We start from the raw sequence: 24,713 nt of genomic DNA on the forward strand, positions 1-24,713 counted from the left end.
TGGGATTGGCTTATAGTCAAGTGTATACAGTATATGACATAATTGGAAGCATACGATGATTGAGCTCCATTGTTTCTGCCAAAATAAGACTAGGAGCAGATTGTGCCACACACCAAAGAAAGACTAATATAAAAAATTAGAGTAAAGCTAAAGAAGAACACTAAATCAATCACTGTACCAAAATGCAACCTGAAGAACATCCAGGTAGAATTTAAAGACCATGTAGAAATTTGGGCTAGGAAGCAGCCAGAAGAACTCTGAACTGAAGAATGTAAAATGCTCCAAAGAAAGAGAAGCCTCAGCTGATGACAGGTGCAACTTTTCAAACAGTTAAGAATAGACAAGACAGAAATAGGGTCAGAATCCTGACTGCAGCTGTTCAGCAACTTGTGTGCAGGGACAAAGAGAACTACCCTAACAACCGGTGCAGAAAAATAGAAGAAGACAAGACCATGGAAGAAGACGAGACTTTGCCTGCAAGATTCAAGAAATCCAAGGGACGTTTTGAGTATAAAGCAAACTTTTAGAAGGTGAAGTGGAAGCTGCACTCAAATCTCTTAGGATAAATAAATCACCAGGAACAGAAGGCATACCAATAAAGCTTTTTAAGATACAGAAATAGAATCCATTCAGATTCTAAATGAAATCTGCCAGCAATTTATAAAAAGTAAAACAATGGCCTATGGATTAGAAACATTCAGTGTACTTGCTTGTCTACAGGAAACAGAACACCAGGGATTACAACAGTCTTTGGACCATTGGATCTGTCTCCCATGACAAGCAAAGGGATGCACAGATTTTAATGACTTTCGCCATAGATGCTGCTAATACTGTGTCTGTCCCCTTTATAACTCAGATTAAGACCTCCTGATCAGGTTTGTAAAGTTCCTAGCAAACAATTTTTTTAGCAGTTGCTATGAAGGGCTCCTGCAAAATGTCCTTCATTGTAAGCCTATAGCCCAAGAAGTCAAATCTTTCCCAAAGTCACCAACTATGCAGTCAGTTGTTCACTTCTAGTATTCTCCCTCTTCTTGGGCCATGTTCTTCAACAGGAAGGAGTAATGAAATAATCTGTGTCCCAAAGTCATTCAGCTTTGTTTTCCAAAGATTCATGTCCTTTGTAATGTGTTGAAGCCTATGTCTTGCACTAACATTTGTTCCCAAGTGGATCAGAAATTTGGAGCAAACTCATCCAGTTATTTTTGAGAAAATTGTTATGGTGCCCCCACCAGGACCCACAAACAGTGGATTTTTGTCAGCCATATGGGTTGTATTTTGGTATTGCTTGAGTATAGCTTATACTTTCCAAACTGGGGACTAATTCATCCAGCCATCCCTAAGGAAATTAGTGGGGTGCCTCTCCAGGGCCCCCAGAAATCTTTTCCATGTATTCCACATAGTCTGCATTGTACAGTATGTCAGTCCACAGATATGCCCTCTACATTTGATGTAAATCTGTGTAATCATTATTCCCCCTTAAGAGGATTCCTCATTGACTGCATAGCCTGTAAAGTCAGATCATACCAACCATACCCTGCAAATGTGGTGCTATTTATCCATATTTTTTTCCTCCAGAGTGTAGTGGGGCGCACCACTAGGGTCCCCCAAAAAGTGGATTTTGTGTATGCCATATGACTTCCATTTTTAATTAAAACACTGCAAACATACAGTGCGCCTGTGTTATACGCAGCTTTGAGCTTATAAGCAAAGCTGTGTAAAGCCACGTGGGGTGCCTATGGTGCACCCGCGCCACCGCGTGCATGAGCCCCATTCACTTGAATGGGGCTTGAGCATACACAATATTTGGCTTACGTGAGGGGGTCCAGAATGGATCCCCGCGTAAGCCAAGGGCGCACTGTACTTTCCAAATTTCGAGTAATCTGTCTACCTCTCTGATTTTATTGTACATCATGTTTTAATTATTTAGAAGGTGCAATAGATTTTTTAATGAAAAAAATCTTTATTCAGTCTCCACAAAATGTAGCAGCCAGAGTACTGGGCAATGAGCCCCCTTCCATGAAGGATCTGTCTTAAACATGACTTGTACATTTGTGTTTATTGTGAAATACACTCCCTCTCTTCTTGGCAAAGCTAGCAGACAAAAGTGGGTGATTCAAAGCAGGCAAAGGGTTTACCCCCTCTCTTTGAATCCAGATCAAACTCCATGTCGGTTACTTTTTAAAAAGAATTCACACAGTTGTTAATTGTGTGGATGACATCACATCTAATTAGGACCCATAAAAATGCCTCAAGCCCAGCATTGCTTCAGATGTATAAAATCAGTGATGGACAAGAAAGGACAAAAGGGACAAACAGTAAAACTATTTATCAAGCAACAAGTGCCTTTCAGAATGGATCATTTTTCATGTTGGACCTTGTGAACCAGAGGAACTCATTGCCACAGGATGCTAAGAGAGGCAATAGGGAGTTCTCTGATGATAGAAACCTGTAAGAACATTATATTCTTTCTACTAAGGTAGAGGAAATGGATTCTTTTCTTAGGCTATGATAAAAGCACACCAAGTCACATTTCTCATTATCAGAGAGAAATGGTTAAAGCAAAATATCTGAAAGAACAGAACCCTCCTTTCCCTTTTTCTTAGAAATTAAGTTGAAAAGAGTAAACAGGGCTGGTTCAGATTTCTTTTAAACAGTCTTGACTGCCTGATCCCTTGTCTGTTTACTGACACATTCGATGGAGCTAGGGTTGCCATAACCTGGCTGCAACCGGGTTTTTCCCGGTTTTGGCGGCACCTGCCCGGTCCCGGCATGGGTGCCGCCAAAAACCGGGAAAAGCCCGGTTGCAGCAGGGTTGCTAGGCAACCCTTGGGGCCTCGCTGCCTCCTCCTCCTCCTCCACCGCGCATGGCCGCGTGGAGGAAGAGGAGGGCAGCAAGGCCTGGGGCGGAGGAGGCTGCAGGGAGGCGGCGCCTCTTGGGCGCAGCCGCGCCAACCTCCCCGCCTCCCTGCAGCCTCCTGGCCTCCTTCCTGGTAGTGATTAGAGAAACCCATGTTTTTCTTCTCGTTAACTGAGAGCTTGAGGAGAACTTTTTAAAAAAATATTTGTTCCACAAATCTCTCTTTCAAAGGGTGATTTCTTCTCTCCCTTTCAGCAACTAGCGAAATATTTTTCACAGATTTCTCTGAATGACAATAAAAGACAAGGCGAATAATTACGCTAATTACTTTGCATTTCAAACTCAATTACCATGTCAAAAGGAAGTTTGGCAGAGGTTTAAAGAACATTCCTATGCTTAAAATACCCTGAAGGCACACACACAAAAGGGAAAAATAAACAGTCCCAACAAGAAATGCTAGTTGAGGGGACCCTCAAGGACTATCCAGTCCAACCCCCTTCTGCTATGAAGTAATACATAGGAATACATGGCATACTAGAGGACATGTATTATTATTATTATTATTATTATTATTATTATTATTATTATTAACCTTTATTTATAAAGCACTGCAAATTTACACAGTGCAGTACATACAGTCTTTTTAATCGGACGGTTCCCTGCCCTCACGCTTACAATCTAACAAGACACAACACAAAAGGAGAAGGGAGTAGTGGTGAGGAAGGGACCTCTCTAGTAGCATGTCCTAGAGGACATGTAGTCTGACCCCTGTTCAACATCAGGATGTCACTGGAAGATGGGACAAACAGAGGGTTTTCTTGGCATAAAGAGGAGTTTTGCCATGGGATGCCCCTCAAGCTGAGACAGTGTGACCCACCAGGGACGTAGCCAGGATTCTGGGAAGGGGGGGTCAAGACTAAGTGCCACCATTTTGAGAGGCTAAGAGCCCCCCCAAGACACAAAAAGAGGGTCGAGCGTTTACCCTCGACACCTCGATGGCACCACTTTAACTTCCGTTATGGCTTCGTGCTATGGAATCTTGGGATCTGTAGTTTTGAGGACCTGTTGAGTCATCTATCAGGTTCCACAACAAACTACAAATTCCAGCATTTCACAACATGGAGCCAAGGGCAGTTAAAGTGGCCAGCTGGATTATTTTTTCAGTGCAGATGCAAACTGAGTCCTTCCTCTGAAGGTGTTTACATCAGATAAATTCATCTCGATCAAGCAAAGTGCAGCTGCTCGAGCAGTGAGCGGCAGCCACTCTGTTCATGCTCAGAGGCACTCTGCTCATGCTTTGAGACACTGTATTCCAACTTCTGAGCTGAGTTAAGAACCCAGGCTGCATCCACACATTTCATTCCCACTTCCAAGAGGGATTTTTAATTTTAAGACACACACACACACACACACACACACACACACACACACTTTTCAATTCCAAGACGTACCTATCTATCTATCTATCTATCTATCTATCTATCTATCTACCAACCATAATTTTTAATTCCAAGCCATTATACGTTCCTTTCTTTTTATAATAAACAAACCCCTTTAAGAGAATCCTATTTTGGGAGAAAGGCAGGGTATAAAATCAATCAATAAAAAATTATAGTGCAATAGTCCATCAGTGCATGGCTTGCATTATAAGACTTTATACCTTTATACATTTAAAAACAATTAAAATCACAGTAGGCTCAGAGTGCTATAGAATCATGGAATCATAGAGTTGGAAGAGACCCCAAGAATGGCTATCCAGTCCTACCCCATTCTGCCATGCAGGAACTCCCAGTCAAAGCATCCTCAACAAATTATGTAATGGAGGTGTCCATCTACATTGTAGAAAGATATACTATAGCCTTATTAGACTGCAGTTCCCAGCAGTCTGTGGTGCTCCTCTTTTTTGTTGTTGCAAAAATCCAGAAATGACTGTTTTTGAAAACATGAGTCCATTCTCAGGAGAAATGTCCAGAGTAGAGTCTGAGTCTCCTTTCTCTGGACTTCTGAAACCTAAATTATCAGCTCAGTTTGCAGAAGCACAACATTATTTTAAAAATATTGTGCATTAAATTACCTTCAGTCTATGTCTATGAGATGCATATGAGACATACATGGATCCCATCTCCCAGTATATCCCATTAGACATACTGTATAAAAATATACCAAACTCTGAAAAACTCCAAAATACATCTAGTCCTCAGCATTTTGGGTAAGGGATATTATTATTATTATTATTATTATTATTATTGCATGACCTTAGCATCACCATGAGAGAGGTGCAGAGAGAGAGAGTTGGTCATGTTTTGCCTCTGAGGCTGAGAGAATGTGACCCTCACAAAAGAGAATGTGGGAGAATGAGGATCTGTTGAACTTTTCCCCTGCCATTTGCTTCTCCTTTTGTCTCTTGTCCCTTTAGATTGCAAGCCTGAGGGCAGGGAAATATCTAGTAATTTGTAAGCTGCTCTGATAGCCTTTTGGCTGAAGAGCTGGGCATAAATAATAATAATAATAATAATTATTATTATTATTATTATTATTATTATTATTATTGGCAAGGAGAGTGCAGAATTTCCAGGAATGAGAGAGTGTGACTTACCCAATGTCACCCTGTGGATTTACATGGCTGAGCTGGGATCCTCCCAGTTCACCATAGAAATTCACTGGCTGACCTTGGGCAAGTCACATCCTCTCAGCTTCAACTCCAACTCCTAGGTATTCCTTCATGGTAGGTTTTATTCATGGCAGAATTCTTGCCATCACACCCTACTCTGCTCCTAATTGAGGATTCCTGCTTGGCAGAAGAGCATTGCCACTTGGCACCCGACCCCTCCCCTTCTCATCTGTGAGGGTCACACTATCTCAGCTTCAGGGGCATCCCATGACAAAACTCCTCTTTATGCCAATAAAACCCTCGGTTTGTCCCATCTTCCAGTGTCATCCTGATGAGACAGTGTGACCCACTTGGCTGTTGATGTTTGTTGCCTACTGGTGGGCACTCTCAGTGCTTTGGGAGGACCCTGGCAAAACGGGGCAAGAAGGGGGGGGTTGTGGGTTTTGTGTGTGTTTAGAGGGCTCTTGCAATGAGGACATGCCAGTGTCTTCCTCTGAGACCCAGAGAGTGTGATTTGCCCAAGGCCTCCCAGAGGGCTCCTATGGCCATCCAAGCCCTGAGCTCCCTTTCCCCATGACCTCTTGGAAACATGGCTGTTGTCGTGTGTTGTGACTTTTAGGACTCTCCTGGCATGCAAGGCTTGTTGGGGGAGGGCAGTGCCTCCCTTTGAGGCTGAGAGTCTGTGCCAGGGATGTAAGAAAACAACAACAACATCTGGGTATTGTAGTTTTGTGAGACATTTAGCCTTCTTTGTCAGAGAGCTCTGGTGGCACAACATACTACAAATCCCAGGAGTTTCCATAGCATTAAAGTATTGTCGAACTGGATTATTTCTGCAGTGTGCAGCCTTATTAGACTGCAGTTCCCAGCAGTCTGTGGTGCTATCAGAGCAGCTTACAAATTGTTAGACATTTCCCTGCCCTCTCTCTCTGCACCTCTCCCATGGTGATGCTAAGAGGTCATGCAATAATAATAATAATAATTGGCACATTCTCTCAGCCTCAGAGGCAGGACATGACAAACCTCTCTCTCCAGCTCTCTCAAGGTGATGCTAAGGCAAACCTACGTTTATTTTGCATTGTGTGTGTGTGTGTGTGTGTGTGTGTGTGTGTGTGTGCTTGAATTTCTTGGCCTTGGAGAACCCAAATCAATGTCTCCACTGCAAGGTAGTCTCCAGATCATAGTGATGTAACTGTATTTCATCAAAGTGATTAGTCATTTTTTTATCATCAAAATACCTGTCTTAATCCAAAAAACTGTGGCCAAGACCTTTCCTACTAAGTTTTGAGATTTCAAGTTCTTCTCTTCTGTGAGAATTTGAATGTCAGAGCATGGCATAAAGGGCAGAAGCCTCACCTTTTGTTATCTTTTGTTTTTCAAAGCAAAGCTGCTGTGATTAAGCAAAGTTGGAGCAAATCACCCTAACAAAGGAAATAGCCTCCAGGATGAATGGTAGCTTTTCTTACACAAAATATGCAAATAGTGGCCATCGAGAGTCAGATGAAGGATTCTTCTCTCCCCCTCATTTCGAAATGACTAACCATCAAGATTCTTACTCATTGATCGAGAACTGCTCAGAATTTCTCCTCTCTAAAATGTTATAGAAATTGTCGAATTAGGCATATTTCTCCTAATTTTCGAATTTTGGAGAATATTCTTTACATCCCTACTTCCTGGTCTCCGCGGGGGCCAAGAAGGAGGTGAGGCCCCGGCGATGGCCGGCGGTCTCCTCGCCTCCTTCCTGGTCCCTGCAGGGGCCAAGAAGGAGGCGAGGCCCCGATCCTGGCCTCCGATCGCGGCGAGGCCCGGGGCCCAGGCGGGGAGGGAAAGCCTCCTTAAGTGGAGGCTTTCCCTCGCCGCTTGGCCTCCGCTCCCCGCCATGATTGCGAGGGGAAATGTAGGACAAAATTTTCAAATGTAGGACACAATTTTGTGTCCTACATTTGAAAATTTTGTCCTACATTTTTCCCAGTTTGGAGGTCCGGCACTATGGCAAGCCTAGATGGAGCTCATCAGTGTTTCCTCTCAAGCAAATCGACAAAGAACTGCAACCTCACTTCATTTTTAGAATCAAAATATACTATCCAGATGAAGAATTCTGAGTCTATGAAATGATTTATTTGGAGGAAGCTACATAACTAAAAAGCGTGCAGCATATTTATTTTGTTTGCAGTGATGATGTAGAAGAAATTTCTGTATTTCAGCAGCATGTTCTAGGATGAGTCAAGGGAAATGGCAGGGAACCCCCTTAGTGGAGGGTGGCCTGAATTCTGGCCAGAACCTGGCAGCCATTTTGAGAGGCAGCAAATCCCTCCTTGGCTTGGCCCTTTCTCTCTTGGGCAACATGGGGCCTCTTTCTCCAAACAAGATCCCTCAGAGGCTTCCCTCTTTTTATGGGGCAGGCCACGGATGGAGAGGGATGGAGGAGCGCAGGTACTCTTTCTCTTGAGGTCCAACATACCCCTCTTCTTATTCACAGCAGGCAGGTGAGGCAAGACAAGGATTGGGATTATGCCTGTAATCCTGGGGGAGTCCTGAATGTTGGGAGGAAGGAAGATGGCAAAATCAGCCTTCTTTCTTTTTGAAACATCTCCCAATTACCCCCCTTCCCCATATATTTTTTTCTGTCCATTGTAGGCTCTGGTGAGAGTCCCTTGAATCTCCATGGAGGGGAGGCTTTCCAGAGAGGGAGGCAGGAGGGGAAAGGCAAAGGAGGGAGTGGAGGGAAGGATGTTCAGAGAAAGGAGCTAAAGGGTTTGAGGAGTCAGTTGTAAACGTTAGTGATTAATAAGAGAAAACATTCCATTGCTTTCATTCTTCAGTAACAATGGACGTTTGTATAATGGCCTCTGTCTGCCTCTTCCTTCAGTCTGAGGTAAAATAGGGGGGGGGGGAGTCCTGCCTAACCCTGTTTGTGGGGCTTGGTGTGTGGCAGGGAGGGACTTACCCTCAACGCTGCTTAGGGTTCCCCCAACCCCCTCACCTTGTCTGGGTTTCTTCCAGGGTTTCACACCTGGCAGTGGATGTTTGGCTGTGAGCTGAGGAAAGATGGGAGTAAGGGCGGGTATCAGCAGTTTGGCTATGATGGGAAGGACTACATCAGCTTTGACAAGGATACGCTTACCTGGACGGCAGCTGATCTTCCAGCCCAGAACACCAAGAGGAAGTGGGAGGCTGAACCTGCCATTGCCCAGAGCCACAAGGCCTACCTGGAGGAGATCTGCATTGAGTGGCTGAAGAAATACCTGGAGTATGGGAAGGAAGTGCTGCTGAGGACAGGTGAGTGGTGCGCATGGGTGAAAGAAGGAGGGCTCCTGCCAGGGAGGGTTCACCATGGTGTCTCCCTCCCCAAATTGGCATTTTTCCTCAACCAGAAATATATAATGCATCATCCAGTTTCCAGGAAAAGGTCTGGGACCTGAGTGTGTTATAGTGGTTGTACTATGATTCTGGAGCCAGCATTCAAATGTTCAGTGGGGCTCTGGACACTGTCCTCCTTCCCTGCCCCCTCCTTAGCTCTCATCCTTCATGGGGTGAAGAAGCAACCGGGATGATGGGATACGTCACTGGGGGTTTCTGGGGCCAGGATTGGGATGCAGGAGAAGGCAGAGGATGATGGGATAGGTCGCTGGGGGTCCCTGGGGCCAGGATTGGGATGCAGGAGAAGGCAGGGGATGATGGGATAGCTTGCTGGGGGTCACTGGGGCCAGAATTGGGATGCAGGAGAAGGCAGGGAGTGATGGGATAGGTCGCTGGGGGTCACTGGGGCCAGGATCAGGATGAAGGAGAAGGCAGGGGATGATGTGAATGATGAGATGGGTTGCAGGGTGGTAGAGGGGGCAAGATGGGGTGAAGGAGGAGGAGGGGATGACGGAGTAGGACGTAGGGGGCCAAGGGGGGGTGACATCGGGAGTGGTTTTCCACATCAGACCATTTCACAGTGCAATCGAAGTGAGCCTGGAAGAGAATTCTGTGAAGTCACTTTTTTTCCGGTTTTACCAAAATGAAGGGTCACTTTGGAATCACTGTGGAAGCACCTCACAAGGAACTCCCATAGAAAGGAATGGCGTCTGATAACACATTCACGTTACGATGTGAATGCACATTGTTGGAAGTGCAGTCACATCAGAACTGAGCCGGAAAATCTCCAAAAAGCTCCGTATGATATACTTCTCAGAAAAACAAGTCCATTTTCCCCCAAGCATTGGATTCAGGTTTTCGTAAAAGGGATGGCAGTGGTTCTAAATGAAGAGAAAATTTCTCTGGTTCATGTACAAAAGGAGCATAGTGGTGTAAGAGAGTTTATACCTTTGTCGTTTTTCAGGTGGGGAAGCATATTGTTCCTTTCTGCTTGCCTCTTGAATGGTGCAGTCTATGGATACATTTCCCCCTTCCTCCCAATGAAACAGGCTGCATCCAGACTACAGGAATAGTCCAGCTTGACACCATTTCTAACTCAGTGCTGTGGAATGCTGGGAATCATAGAATCATAGGCGGGCTACAGACGGGCAAAAAGGGGTGTATTCATGACGTCATGAAGGTAGAGCCTTCAGACGGGCTTTACCTGAATGCCGTCATGAACACGCCCCCCGCACGCCCCAAGCGGGAAGAAGCGGCATTAAAAAGGTGCTGCTTTTCCCCGCTTCTTTTGGATTTGCGGCGTACGTGCGCAGCTCCGTATGTAAGCTGCTGCACCGGTACGCCCGAATTGCTACGCCGCAAATATAAGTTGCCCATTTAAAAGCTCCGTGTCAGCTGCGTCGCATAATGGGTCGGGGTCCGGGACATGCGTGGTTTGCAGTCAGGCTTTAATTGCAGCGTCCGCTGCCATGCAGGTGTGGAAGCTGCAGCACAGCTGCAGCGCATTTTAAGACTCCTAACCCTAACCCTAACCCTAACCCTAGAGCAACATGTACGCATGCGCTGCTTGGAAAGTTTGGACTTTAAAGTGAGCCCCTGCACACATTCCTGTGCCATTTTCACCTAACAATAAAAAACCCCTAAAACTGTAAATATTTACATATGTACAAGGGAGGTGATGGGGGATGGCAGGGGGACAGCGGTGGCAGCGGAGACAGCTGTAGCTGTGCATTGCAGATTCAGCAGGAGCGCGGGGACCAAAGGAGAGGAGGCGTCTGTGATGCTGGTGACACTGGCAAAGTGCAAGCGGGCAAGGATGCCAACACCAGCTGATCACCAGCTGGCAGGAGACCACCATTGTTCTTGGGCAGAGCGGGGGGAAAAGTTTTAAAGGGGCCTGGGCACTTTAAATGCGCACATAGGCTTTCTGCCGCCGCTGCTGAGCGCTGGAGATGCGCAGCTGCGCATCCGCCAGCCAGCAAAAGAAAAAAAAACACACAAATTTTTTTAAAAATAAACTTTTTTATTAACAATAATAACAATAAAAATCTTATTTACAATATTTACAAAGGGAAGGGGGAGGGTGAAGGGGGTGGTGGTGAAGGGGGGATGGCAGAGAGGGCAGGGAGGGAAGCTGCTTCAGGGAGGGGGAGGAGGCGGTGGGGCGGGCAGCCGGCGGAGGAGTTCCTGGAGGGTCTCTTCCATGGAGGAGACTCTCTCCGCCAGCTTGTCCACCTTCTCCTCCAAGGCAGCGAACCTCCTCTCCGTCCGGTTCTCTGTGGGGGGAAAAGAAAGAGGATGGTTAGGGTCAGCCTGTGGAGCCCATCACCCACTCCCACAGGCAGGGTTTCTGGGTGCCCCCGCTCCCTTCCCTGGGTTCCCCTCTGCACTTACCTTGCTGCCGGGCTTGGAGGACTCGATCCAGGGCCAAGTCCCCTGGCTCCCCTGGCAGGCGGCGGCTCGGGCCAGGCTCCTCGGCGGCGGCAACAGCAGCAAGGACTTCAAGCCCTGGAAAAGAGGAAGGAAAGGCCCAACTTACCATGCTGGCATGGCAGAGGAGGGCACAAGTGTCGTGGGGGCTGCAGGCAGGCAACCCCCACCCCTCACCCTGGGGACCTACCTGCCGCCAGAGGAGCCTGCTCTGGCTGCGGAGGGGCCACAGCAGCTGGTCCCGGCTGTGGCCCACCCTCGGGGACATCCTCGTCCCCCGAGGATGGTGGAGAGGGCGACCTGGCACGGTGCCCTCCCTCCCTCCGCCTCCGCCTCGGCCGCACGCCTGCAGAAGGGAAGAGGAGGGATGGCATTGGCACCATGCAGGAAGGAGAGGAGGGCAAGGGAAGGGTCAAGGAGGGGAGGACAGGGCATGGCAAGAGCTCTGACTTACCTGGAGGACGGCGATCTTCCGGTCTGGGCCTGTCTCCCCTGACCCACAGGTCCTTCAGCCGCTCAAAGAATGGTGGCCGCCTGTCAACCGGGGGGTGCTCCCCGAAGTCTTCGAGGGTTTCGAAGAAAGATGCCTTCAGAGTTTTAAACTTTACTCTGCACTGATGCATCTTTCTTCGAAACCCTCGCTCTTCGAGGGCACGGGATGCCTGGAGAAAATACCCCCGGTTCGGCTTGTTGGTGCTGGCCATCACCCTTCGAGCGGCTGCCTGTGGCATCAGGGAGTCCAGGAGGATCCCGACCTCCTCGTCGGTCCAGTAGGCCATGCGGATCGGGACCCTCCTGCGTGGCGCTGCCATGTTGATCGCCGTCCTGGGGTCTTGCACAGTTGCGCAGGGGTATATATGGGCACCTGTGGCTCAGGGCCGTTAGGCCAAGGTGGTCCTAGGCCAATGAAAGCTTTCAGAGGAGCAGTTTGAATCTCTCCCCCAATAGATGCCCTCTGGGTGCCCTATTGATACATTCAAATGGGCCATTAGGAAAGCTTGAATTTGAGGGGGATTGATACATTGTCAAAGGGGCAATTGGCAGTTGGAGCTGATGTATCTTTTTGACCCAGGAAAACAGGCGCCAGGAGACCTTTTGTGTGTGTGTGTTTGTGTGTGTCCCCCTCAGGCACGTGGCAAAACATGCCCACAGCACAGATCAGGAATGATAGGCAGACACAGGCTGTGGATAATGGGATACATTTATTCATGTGCTTATGCTATTACAGGACATTGCACTCTGACATCACAGATGATGGCACAGGAGCCATCCTTCAGATTCTCCTTGTCAGAAAAAAATCTGCCAGGGCATTCCTCACAGTCTCCCCTGCTTTCTTCTTCTCTTTCTCTTGAGCCTCTGTGATTGGTGCCAGGGTGGGCAGCACAAAACGGCGCCTATATCGCATGCCCTCATCCAGGACCCTGCCCTTGGTCTCACAGATGTTGTGCAGAATGACACATGATGCCAGGATGGGCACCACGTTCTCCTCTGCCACCTTTGTTCTTGGGCAGAGCGGGGGGAAAAGTTTTAAAGGGGCCTGGGCGCTTTAAATGCGCACATAGGCTTTCTGCCGCCGCTGCTTAGCGCTGGAGATGCGCAGCTGCGCATCCACAAGCCGGCAAAAGAAAAAAAAAAGCCGCGGTTTGGGCCGCCCGTGCGGAAGCTGCCCCTTTCTTTGCGGCGTCCTCCGAGGCGGCGGTATGGAAGCTCCGGGTCCGAAACGGACCCAGGTGAGGCGTCTTCACTGCCCCCCGTGTGGAAGCCCCAACACATGAAGCACGCCCCCGGGGCGGGCGGTCTGGAAGCTCCGCATTGAGCTAAATACACCTCCAAGACGTCTTCTCCTGCCCGTCTGTACCCCGCCAGAGAATAATAGAGTTGGAAGAGACTGCAAGGGCCGTCCAGTCCAACTCCCTGAATTGTAGTGCTGTGAGACATTTAGCCTTCTCCATCAGAAAGCTGTGGTGCCAAAACAAACTACAATTCCTAGAATTCCATAGGCTGGAGCCTTGGGAGTTAAAGTGGTGTCAAACTGAATTATTTCTGCAGTGTGGATTCAGCTTTAGTCCCCAAAAGTCTGTCAAATGTTTTAGTAGTCTGAAGCATTGCAGAGTATAGGAGGGAGTGGATTGGTGTGTGAAGTCTCCCCCCACCCCAGCTATTATTATTATTATTTGTTTGTTTCATTTATATCTTTGACCTTTTCCCAGCAATAGGACTCAAAGCAACTTTCAGTTTATTAAAAATAGCACAGATTAAAAGCTATACAAAAAAATTAATAAAAAGCATAAATATAAAGGTTATTTTTTAAAAATATTAAACCAATTTATAAAGTTATAAAACCAGTAATATTAATTTTTTTAAAATCCATACAAACCCAACAAAATGTTACAGTACACCATTAAATGTCCAACCCAATCTATTTTTAAAAGCCTAAAGGAATAGAAACGTTTGGGAGTTCCCAAGTCTGGGAGCAGCCCCTGAGAAGCCTACTTTTGCTTATTCCCTCCAAATGGCCCAGAAAAGTCAATGGGACAGAGAGAAGAGCCTCTCTTGAAGGTCTTACAGTTCGAATGGACTGATATTGAATGAAAGCCCTGGCCCTGCCTCTGGAAAGTTGCACCTGCCCTGTAGAGTTTGCTTCTCCACTGAGAGGGGGTGTTCCCACTTGGCAGATAAAACAGATTATATTGGAGCGATTCTGATTCGGATTATGTTCTGGGAATAATTCAAATTTTTTCCATCGTTTCCATTACCAAAAGGGGCAAATTACCTCGATTCATTTAGACCCTGTTTTCATTCCCATTTATTTTAAATCTCTTTATTTTAAAGCGGATTAACTTGCTCCCCATTCCCATTTGTGTCCACAAGCTGTCAATCAAGTGTGTAGGCTTCAGACGTCACAAGTCTAGGGTTTTTTTTATTTTTAGGGCAGCCAATGAAAATTGGCTGCATCCAAGGCTCTTCTGTTGTGTCTCCCCAGACTAGAAGGAGGCTTGGCAAATCAGATCAAGGAGGAGAAGGCAGCAGGCTTCATTAACGGGGAGAGAATCTTTGGGGAAGAGACAAGATAAGGCTCGATCCCCCCTCAGATCCCTGGGCGTCCAGGCTCTCCTTTCCCCAGAATCGCTTTTCCTCCCCCATTGCTCCTTGGGCTGTCTGGGGAGCGATCAAGCAGGGATGTCCTACAAAGCCCATCCCATAGTTCCTCTGGAAGGAGCCTCCTTTCCCCAAAATCGCTTTACCTCCCCCACTGCTCCCTGGGCTGTCTGGGGGGCGATCAAGCAGGGATGTCCTGCAAAGCCCATCTGCTGCCTAGGCACTCAGGCAGAGGTGAAAAAAGAAAAAAGAAGAGTTAAAAATTGTGTTCACTGGCTCTCCTCACACATCAGTCTATGAATGAGGAGCAGAGGGGAGGTAAAGGCTATGCGAATGCAAGAAAATGGCGCTGGCGATGCAGAAAGAGAACAAAGAGGGTGACACCCCCAGGCCAGCCCCTTGAATGCTGCTCCTCCCATCTCCAGGTTCCTGCATCAGACACCCTTGTCGTTCCCATTCAGATACAGCAAATTGTACCCTGTTTTCAAGAATAACCCGCGTTATAACCTACTATTTTTTAAAACTGGTTTATAGGCGTCTAATTCGAATTATATGATATAATTCGATTTTGAATTGAATCGCAGTGGAAACGATTCCGGGGCACTGAGGAACTAATTTGGGCATCAATGGGAACGACACCTCTTAATTCGCTTCATGATCCACTTTATAGGCATCTCCCATTTTTAGTAAGCAAAGGTAACTTATTTTACCCCTAAATAACCACACAATTGGGGGCACAATCACCCTCCATCTATATAGGGATCACAGTTTCTTTCTGCTGATTTTAAAATACTTTCCAGGCAAGATTGATTGCTTGATCGATTTAGAGCATTTATACCCTGCCCTTCAGCCATAAAGTCTCTCTGAGAGGCCTGAAAATCCTTCATTTGACAGTTCCATGCCCTCAGGCATATAATTAGTTGTTAAGAACTGTTCCACAGTGGAACACATTCCCTCAGACTCTCAAAGGCTGGTGGAATTACCACCTTTGGAGGTTTTTATACAGAGGCAGGATGGCCATCTGTCAGGGGTGCTTTGATTGAGAGTTCCTGCCTGGCAGAATGGGGTTGGACTGGATGGCCTTTGGGGTCTCTTCCAACTCTATGCATCTGTGAAGCCCTTATTTTGCTCTGGAGTGGGCTAATTCAGATAGGGCCTCAACCAGAACAGCCAGGCACCAAAGGAGAGAGTGTGTCTTCCATCCATCCCTTTGTTTATATCCCACTTTTTGCCATCTGGGGACAAGGCTGAAAATTATAATAAAAATACATACGATTAAAAAGATACAAAATTGAGGATTAAACAAGAACAACAAAATTAAAACAGTAAATTTTTTCTTTACAAGATTAAAAAGACTGCAATACTATAAAAAGCCCTTCACTTCTTAAAAATCTAAAAACTTGCTGGAAAGAAAGGCCTTAACCATCCACCAAAAAGACAACAAAAGAGGAGCCATCCAAGCTTCCCTGAGGAGGGAATTCCAAACTGTCATGGGACTGTTTTAAGAGTATTTTATCTTTTTAATGGTGTTTTATTCTTCTGAGGGTAAATTGTTTTAATACTGTAAATAGTTTAATTCTGTTTTAATGTTTAAAGGATGATTTTGGGGTTTTGTCCAAAAACCATGCCAAAAGACTCCAAATCCCAAACATTCAATTCCTCACTTTGAAAATGCACCCTTTGAGAAATTACATGTTAGCCAAAATAATGACAGGAAGTGACATTGCACTGCTTCTGGTAATGATTTTGGGTGATCTATGGCTGATTTTGGCTGCTTGTGGTGGAGCCGGAGGCCAAATTTGACTGTGTTCGCTGTGTGTCTGGTCCCTCAGATCTAATACCATCACCATCTGTGTTTAAAAGGCAAATCTTCTTTGGGTCGAGGTTCACTTCTTGAATATGCTAAAGTGATGAACTTAAGGAAAGATTCAAGATAGAATTTAAACTGGAAAATTTTGAAAATTACACACAGGAATTTGATGACATTCTATTGAGAACAAAAGGAAAGAAAATGGCAAGACTACACAAGGTCTTAGTAGAGAGAAACCAAGAATCCGACTTCATCACAGAAAATATGATTAAACGGGCAACTGACATGGGGAGAATCATTGACCTGAATAGCTGGGAATATGCAAGAAATGTAACGGAAAAAATTACGAAATGCCAAGATATAAAAGAAAATTATTGGAAATTAGAACAGAGATGGTATTTAACGCCACTAAAAATCTCAAAACTATTTAATATCAATTCCAACAAATGTTGGAAATGTAATCACAATTTTGGTTCATGGATACATGTATAGTGGAAATGCCCGAAACTAAAAGCTTACTGGGGGAAAAAATCCATAATACAATACAGGAAATATTTGAAATGAAATTTGAGCTTATCCCAGAGATGTATCTATTGAATATGGTAAATAAGATAGATCCCCAAATCAATTAAAAATACTGTTAAATTATTTTATATATGGTAACTGCAGCCAGAATATTAATTGCTTAGAAATGGAAAAATCAAGACATACTTTCAGTAGATGAATAGCTTTTAAGGTTATCTGATATGGAAGAAATGGATAAACTTACCACCTGGTTAAAAAGATGAGAAGATAACGGAAGAGGAATGGACTCCAGTAACAAATTATTGCAAAAAAAGATGACAAGAAGGCAAAAGAGCAGGAAGACATAATCAAAAATCAAAATAATAAACATTAAGAGATAGTAAACAAGAAACTGCAATGCAAATGCAACAATATGTCCTTTTGTATTCATAAAATGGAGAATATTTGCTTAATGGTAATGGTATTACATAAAACTATATGGAATATAACAAAAGTAGCAAGAGTATTTACTGTTAATAGACTAAGGGAAGTGTAACTTTGAACTATGACAATGTGACAAGACAAGTAATAGAACATAAGATGTATATATGGTGGCGCAGTGGTTAAATGCCTGTACTGCAGCCATTCACTCAAAACCACAAGGTTGCGAGTTCAAGACCAGCAAAAGGGCCCAAGCTCGACTCAGGGGTGGTTCCCACTTGCGATTTACAACGCTTTAAAATACACTGGTATCAGTTAAATCGATTCAAAATAACCCTGGTCTTATCCCGCGTTCCGAATCGCTTTTTTTTCTTCGTTCTCATTTACCAATTGATTCGCTTTAAGTGATCCGCTTTCGTTCCTATTCAAATAAAACGGTGTATATATAAATCGGTTTTAGCCTTATTTCGTTCCCACTCACCATTTTGGGGCTGTCAATCAAAGCAACGTCATCATTACGTCACTTTTAAATTTTGCGGTTTGTTATAGAAGAACCAATGAGGAGGCGCTTAAAGTGCCTATGAGTCCTGCAATTATTCGTGGGGAAGGATGGTTGAGGGAGAGAAAACTGCCCAAAGCACTTTTGCTGCCTTGGAAGAAAGACCCCAGGCTGGGGGAGGCTTCTGGCAAAGCGAATTTGGGGAGCCCAAGCTGTTTCCAGAGAAACTATGGGGATAGGTTTTGCAGGACAGCATCCCCTCTTCATGTCTCCCAAGACAGCCAGGGAGAATCCCTTCAGAGAGCCCAGAGATCAATGGGAGAGGCTTCCGGCAAAGCAAATTTGGGGAGCCCAAGCTGTTTCCAGAGAAACTATGGGGATGGATTTTGCAGGACAGCATCCCCTCTTCATGTCGCCCAAGACAGCCAGGGAGAATCCCTTCAGAGAGCCCAGAGATCAATGGGGGAGGCTGCTGGCAAAGCAAATTTGGGGAGCCCAAGCTGTTTCCAGAGAAACTATGGGGATAGGTTTTGCAGGACAGCATCCCCGCTTCATGTCTCCCAAGACAGCCAGGGAGAATCCCTTCAGAGAGCCCAGAGATCAATGAAGGAGGCTGCTGGAAAAGCAGGGAGGGAGCACTCTTCCCAAAGATTCTCTTTCCAAGGTTGGAGGAGAAGGCAGATTCCGTTTGAGAAAGAGAGATGGAAAGGCACTATCCCCCCCCCCCCCCATTTGATCAGAGCCCTTCCCTGCCTGGGCGAGATCAGATGCCTCCTCGTGAGGAGGCTTCCCTTCCCTGTCTGGGCGAGATCAGAGCCCAAGCAGGCAGGGAATGCCTCTTCGAGAGGAGGCTTCCCTTCCTGCCTCTCCTCCATTAGAAATGGGCTCTCCCCACACAGAGGGGAGGTTGCAATCCACCGGGGGAAGCCTTGTAGTCCTTTGGCAGATGCAGGCACTTGAGCAGCTGGGACTTCAGGCGCTTAAAGCGCTGAAGAGATTAAGCGCCTGTAAACCATTAAAATAAAAAATAAAAAAAAATCCTTATCTCTTATTGAAAGACCACAGCGGACAAAGGGGTGAGGGAAGCAAAAATGGCGACAGCCACGACGGATGGGGACAGAAAGGGCGACTCCCCCCCAAGCCAGCCCATCGCGCTCCGCTCCTCCCATCCAGCTAACCCGATTTCAAAGGCTGTCGTTCCTATTTAAATGCTCCGATTCCTATCCCGATTCAAGGAAAAAATGTAGGTTCGACCCTTCTATTTTTTTAACCCACGTTAAATGACGAAAACACGAATCAAATTTATAAACTGCTTTACGATTCGATTTTTAGTGGGGACGATTGCGGGTTGTTCTAGAACTGTTCTAGAGTTAATCTGGTTTCTAATAGGAACGCCTCACCTTGGATTTGATTCGGGAACCGGCGTATCAGCCAATGAGAACATCCCCTCAGGCTTGCATCCTTCCGAGGTCGCTAAAATGAGTACCCAGACTGTTGGGGGCAAATTAGCTTACTTGCTGTTCACCGCTATGATCTTTGGAATAGCGGTATATAAATAAAACAAATTGTTATTATTATTATTATTATTATTATTATATAATCTTTGTTTTTTATCTGTTGTAAATAAAATAAAATAAAAATAAAGTGATGAGTATCCTATTTCAGGATAAAGGGCAGGACTGGACTAACCCAGGCAGCCCCTTCCTCCTGCTGTTGCTTCTGAAGGTTCTGAGAGATGTCTTGATGCTCACTTGACTCTTTTCTTTCAGAGGCCCCTGTGGGGAAGGTCACACGCCAGGCAATTGGAGGTGGCCAGGAAGCACTGATCTGCCAGGTCTATGGCTTCTACCCCAAAGATATTGAAGCCACCTGGAGGAAGGGAGAGGAGAACTTGGATCATGAGACCTTCCGTAGGGATATCGCTCCCAACTCTGATGGGACATACTATACCTGGCTCAGCACTGAGATTGACTCCAAGGAGAGGGACCTCTATCGGTGCCACGTGGATCATGCCAGCCTGCGAAAACCTCTGGTCTTGGCTTTTGAAGAGACTGGTGGTAAGGGACTGGAGGGGCATACGGAATAGGTCCAAAAATAATAAGGTCCTTATTTGACAGAAGTGAGCCAAAAATTAGTTTTATTGCTGCCTTTGGATTGCATGAACACAGACTAAAATAATACACACAATCCTGGGCTCTCTGTGCCTTTTTAAATGAAATGGTTTTTATGAAGCATGTAATTCTGTTTACTGGTAAGCCTTTGTGGGGAGAGAGTCCTTTCAAGAGAAGGTCATGGGCCTTGTTGAGAGATTCAGTCAGTCATGTCTCTGCTGAAGGGATTTCAGGGTTTCTGATGAGCTTGTCTGAACAGCCATGTGTTTCTTCCCTTTTAGTCAATGTGGGGCTTATTGTGGGAGCCATCGTGGGAGTCATGGTAGCTGTGTTGCTGGCAGTTGGGCTCACCTTCTTTATTAGTAAGTGCATGTGAATCTGTTTTCTGGGTCATGTGTCTGGTTTTGTGGTATGTTCTTCTCGAGACTGCTGTTGGCAAAGACCACCTTTCCTCCATAAAACTCCCAGGTCGTTTCCCCATATAGGACGTATTAAACATAAGCTTGAAAGTACCTGAAAGCTATTTAGGTTGTTTCCAAACTGTTTGGTTTGGAAGGTTATTTAGGTTGCTTCCCTGTCCCCTTGGGATGCCATCTTTAATTTATCCACATTGCACCCCTATTAGTACTAAATCCATTATCCCCTCCCACCTGATATGTTGTTGAAGCTGGTTTGTCTGAGATTAAATAATCTTTTGATCATTAAAAGATGAAGCCTGGGTCCTGAAATCCAAATTTCCCAGGACTGGAAGGCAGCTGAATGTCATTTTATCAACTGTCTATATTTTCACCTGGGCCATAGACATAGTTATGTAGAAGTCCCAGTGGGTCTTTATATTGATATATAAAGGGATCTTGTTGCACCTTAAGATTTAAGTCTACAAAAGCGTATGCTACCAACTTCTTTCTTTCAGTTTCAAAGGTGCTACAAGTTCCTTTGCATACTGATTCAGACTAAATTTCTGTACAGAGGTGTTTCTGTATGTAAGGAACATTTCTTTCTGTTGTGGAGATTCCTGGCTGTGGGGCCAGGGTTGAGCCTGACTCCTCTGCTCTCTCTAGGCAAAACTCCATTGAAGATCCCAAATCCAAGGTTGGGAATCCCGTGGACTCCCATATATTGTTAAATGGCTAGTTCTAAATTTCATCCCCAGAGACTGCAGAGAGTTCTAGTCTAACAACAGAAGTGTCTGGACTGGGATGCAGGATTCCTATCCCTAATTGTAGGAAATGGGTTCATCTTTATTGTCCTATATTTGGGGATCCAATTTTGTCTGAAACGTCTCTGGATGGCCATCTGTCAGGATGCTTTGATTGAGAGTTCCTGCATGGCAGGGGGTTGGACTAAAAGACCCTTGTGGTTTCTTCCCATTCTATTATTCAATGATTCAATGATTCTATGATTGATGTTTTCAGTTTCTCCCCATAGGTTGTAGCACCAGTAGACATTGGGGAGGGGCATGTCTTCCCAAGCGTTATCCTATATATCAGTTTTCTGAAAGAAAATATATACATTTTATTTCATAAAAAGGCTGTAATTACAGAACATAGACGATAGGCTGCTTTAGATTGACTAGGAAGGACTCTGAAAAACTGAGGAATGCTTTGTCCAGGGCCTTTTCTCTGATGGCTTCCCATCTTTGCAGTGTCTTCCCTTAGGGAGTGTGTATGGCCTCCTCCATGCTGACTTTGTAAAGTTACTTGTTCTACATTGCACTTGATAATAATTTTGGTATTTTAAAGTTAAGGTTTTGGTTGCCTTTATTATTTTAATTGTTATATTTTCTTTTTCATTTTAATTGTGTGTTTTTGGTTTTATGGTCTGATCATCTGTTTTGTGTTTTTAATTATGTTATAATCTGCTTTGCAATGGTTTCTATCCTGACAGACTAGTGTGGGCCCTCTACATTTGCTGCAAATTAAAAAACACTACTTTTTTAACCTGAGAGAAAATCTCCTTAGCAATATCTTGGTCCACAAGCGCAATTCTGTGGTCCACATCTGCCAGAAGTTAACCATAGAATTTTGCTGGAAGACCTACAAATGCCTAGAGAAGTGTTTTTCTTGGAATCTCTAGGTTTTCCATTGTGACTCTATGGTCAACTTCCAGCAGAGTCGTCCTGGAGGACATAGAGATTATTTGAGAGAACATATTAATCAAATCTATGAATAATCAAATCTGCAAAAGTTAAGGCTGCCAATGTGGAGGGTCCACGATATAAATATTTGAAATACAATATTACAGTAAATGGGGCCATAAGCCTCCTTGGACACAGTGGATTATGTTCTGAGTAAATATGCCTAAGATTGGGAAGGGCTGTGAAACTGCATGATCTCTTTGAGGTGGTGGTGGTGGTGGGAAACCACCTCTGATTACTGTTTTCTGTCTCTATAGAGAAATGTCGAAAGAAGCGAGACTATGAAAAAGCATCAAGTAAGTGACTACTCCTTTTCTAAAATCAGGTTTTTAACCAAGTTGAAACATTTTGTAAAAAAAAAGATAATAATAAACACAGCTGCTGATCTGTTTAGTCATTCTGAAGGATGGAAGTCACAGAGCTCTTTGGACAGATCCATATAGATGCTTCCCAGCTAGGTTGGCAGTAAAGGAGTAAAGTATGGGACCCTAAAGAATACATTTAACTAACTTAAATTGATAGTATTTTTTTTTTAAAAAATCTTTATTGACACATACAATTAAAATACATAAATATTCACAAATTCTTACATGTTTTTCTTATCTTCCCTCCCCCCCCAACCTTTACATTCAGTCAATCATCAAGTTGTTTGCATTTTGTACAGCATTTGTTCATACAGTGGTCCTTGCTTTGTGCGGGGGATCTGCTCCGGACCCCGCCAGATAAGGCAAGTTCCGTCTATGCTCGAGTCTCATTGAGGATAATGGGCCTTGTGCACGCAGCGGCGTGAGTGCCGCAGGTGCGCACGCCATTCATTAAATGGCACTGAGCTTCTAGAGTAAGCTAGAAGCCACATAAAAGGTGCCCACATATCACACGGGCTCACTGTATATTCCTCAAATTTCTTTCTATTTCCACCTCCTTCTCAACCTCAAGAGATCATCACCACTGACCTTCCAGGGTCCCTCTAAACATTGTGGACTGGATCTATGGATACTTTGAGGCAGAGACTCTCCCATTTACTCTCTCTGGCCCCTGGCCTCTGAGAGGAAGAGAAGGTAGGCCCAATGCCAGCAGGCCTCCCCTAAAGGAACTGAGCCATCCTAGAAGACATCTGACTCCATCCTGGCCTCTGAGGGAGAGAGGAGGTAGGCCCAATGCCTTCCCTAATTGGACCTAATCAGAATAAGAAGAAGGGCCCTCCCTCCAGTCCATCTGCCCTTGTCCAGGCATCAGAGGGAGAGAAGATCTGCTGGACTTTTCCCCTTCCCCTTCCCCACTGCCATTCCCTTCTCCTTTTGTGTCTTGTCTCTTTAGATTGTAAGCCTGAGGGCAGGGAAATGTCCAATTAACAATTTGTAAGCCCCTCTGATAACCTTTTGGCTGAAGAGCAGGGTATAAGTAAATAAATATTATTATATTATTATTATTTTGATATTCTCCTAGAACAAGGGTGGGCACGTTTGGCCCTCTAGATGTTGTTGGGCTCCACTTCCCATCATTTCTCACCATAGAGGGAAGACCTTAACTGGAGTTCTTTAAACAGAGCTTGGATTGCCATGTTTCAAGAGTGCTTTAGCTGTGGATTCCTGCACTGGCAGTTATTGAACTAGGTGACCCTTGTGGTCTCTTCCAACTCTGCGATAGTCCCTGCTGGGCAGCATAGTCCAAAAACTTTTGCCATGCCACACTTCCCCCACCTCTGCCATTGTTTTTGTTCCATAACTGAGGCCTGTTTCTAGCCATCTTCAGGATTAGGTGGTGAAAGGATTGGAGGCAGAACACAGCTGAATTCTCCCACTAGGCAGTGGAGGTTGTCTGGACAGCTCTCTCTAGGCTGACCTCTATCTAGATGTCTTGAAAGACTGCCATTTGTCACTCTGTTCCATCCAGGTCCTCATTCCAACATCTCCCAACTGCTGCAAGTAGTAGAGAAAAATGTCATAAATGGGAGAAAACCTAATAAACAAACTAATTAATTGATAAAAATGGAACTTGCCAGCTATATCTTTCAGTGCAGGTCTTCAATCCATCTGATACTTGTTGTTTCATCCCCCGAAAGTTCAGGGAGAGAGAATTCAGTGGCCAAATTAGTCAACCTCTCAGTGTTTATATTGCTTCTGTACTTGAGATCTTTTAAACACAGATATTTTCTCTACACTGTTTTGATACAACCATGTACAGTTATCAGCACCATGTCCACCAAAGTGTAAATCCTTACAACACCATCCTGTGTATGTCAGGAAGACTTCCCACTGAGTTCATTTGGGCTTATTCCAAAGTTAATGCATATAGGATTGTCATATGTATGGCTCTGACTATGTGGGCTCCTGCTTTCAATTGCGTTACTGTTTTTAGACTTCAAAGGTCTGTTTACTGCTCAATACTTGCACTATTTTAATTTTCCTTTGAACACAGTGGATGTAATTACTTTTCTTCTACAATACCCATTTGAGCAAAATAAATGAACAGGAGTCCCATTTTCTGTCCATTTTCTTTCTCGCTGTGTGTGTTTCCCCCCCTCTTAGCACAGTGAAGAATGCTGTGACACTATTTCTGGGGATGTTTAGAGTTTGCAGACATTGAATGTAAGGAATGTAAGTGCCCCTAAAACAGGCATCAAACTGGTTTATGTTACAGCAAAAGGACTAAAGAAAGTATTTATGAAAGGAACTGTTGATGAGCAGATTTCCAAGGATAACTAGGATTGGCCAAACAGCCAGGTGGGAAAAATAATATTCCCTCCCCTGAAAATTCTCCATTGAAACTAGGGTTTCAGGGAATCTTTGCTAAAACATGGTAGGGCTTGAAGAAAATACAGACACAGTGGTTTTCCTACCATTTTCCTGCTGAT

At 45.0% G+C, this 24,713-nt stretch overlaps 1 protein-coding gene across 2 annotated transcripts in view; it reads left to right on the plus strand.

The window, feature by feature from the left end:
* The window catches only part of LOC149320463 (major histocompatibility complex class I-related protein 1-like), a 35,157-nt gene extending 10,818 nt beyond the window's left edge, over nucleotides 1–24,339 (plus strand). Inside the window, exons 3-7 of one of the 2 annotated variants that reach the window (XM_089501895.1) lie at nucleotides 8,472–8,747; nucleotides 19,381–19,668; nucleotides 20,004–20,084; nucleotides 22,117–22,155; nucleotides 22,493–24,339. In XM_089501895.1, the coding sequence (XP_089358021.1) occupies nucleotides 8,472–8,747; nucleotides 19,381–19,668; nucleotides 20,004–20,084; nucleotides 22,117–22,155; nucleotides 22,493–22,617 (809 nt within the window). In that variant the 3' untranslated portion in view covers nucleotides 22,618–24,339. The remainder of the gene's footprint in view (nucleotides 1–8,471; nucleotides 8,748–19,380; nucleotides 19,669–20,003; nucleotides 20,085–22,116; nucleotides 22,156–22,492) is intronic. The other variant, XM_089501904.1, reaches the window with a different exon arrangement.
* The last annotated feature ends 374 nt before the right edge of the window (nucleotides 24,340–24,713 follow it).

This window comes from Sceloporus occidentalis, unplaced genomic scaffold (assembly GCF_023333645.1).
Source record: "Sceloporus occidentalis isolate IW3139 unplaced genomic scaffold, rSceOcc1.0.p SCAF_1, whole genome shotgun sequence".
NCBI lineage: Eukaryota > Metazoa > Chordata > Lepidosauria > Squamata > Phrynosomatidae > Sceloporus > Sceloporus occidentalis.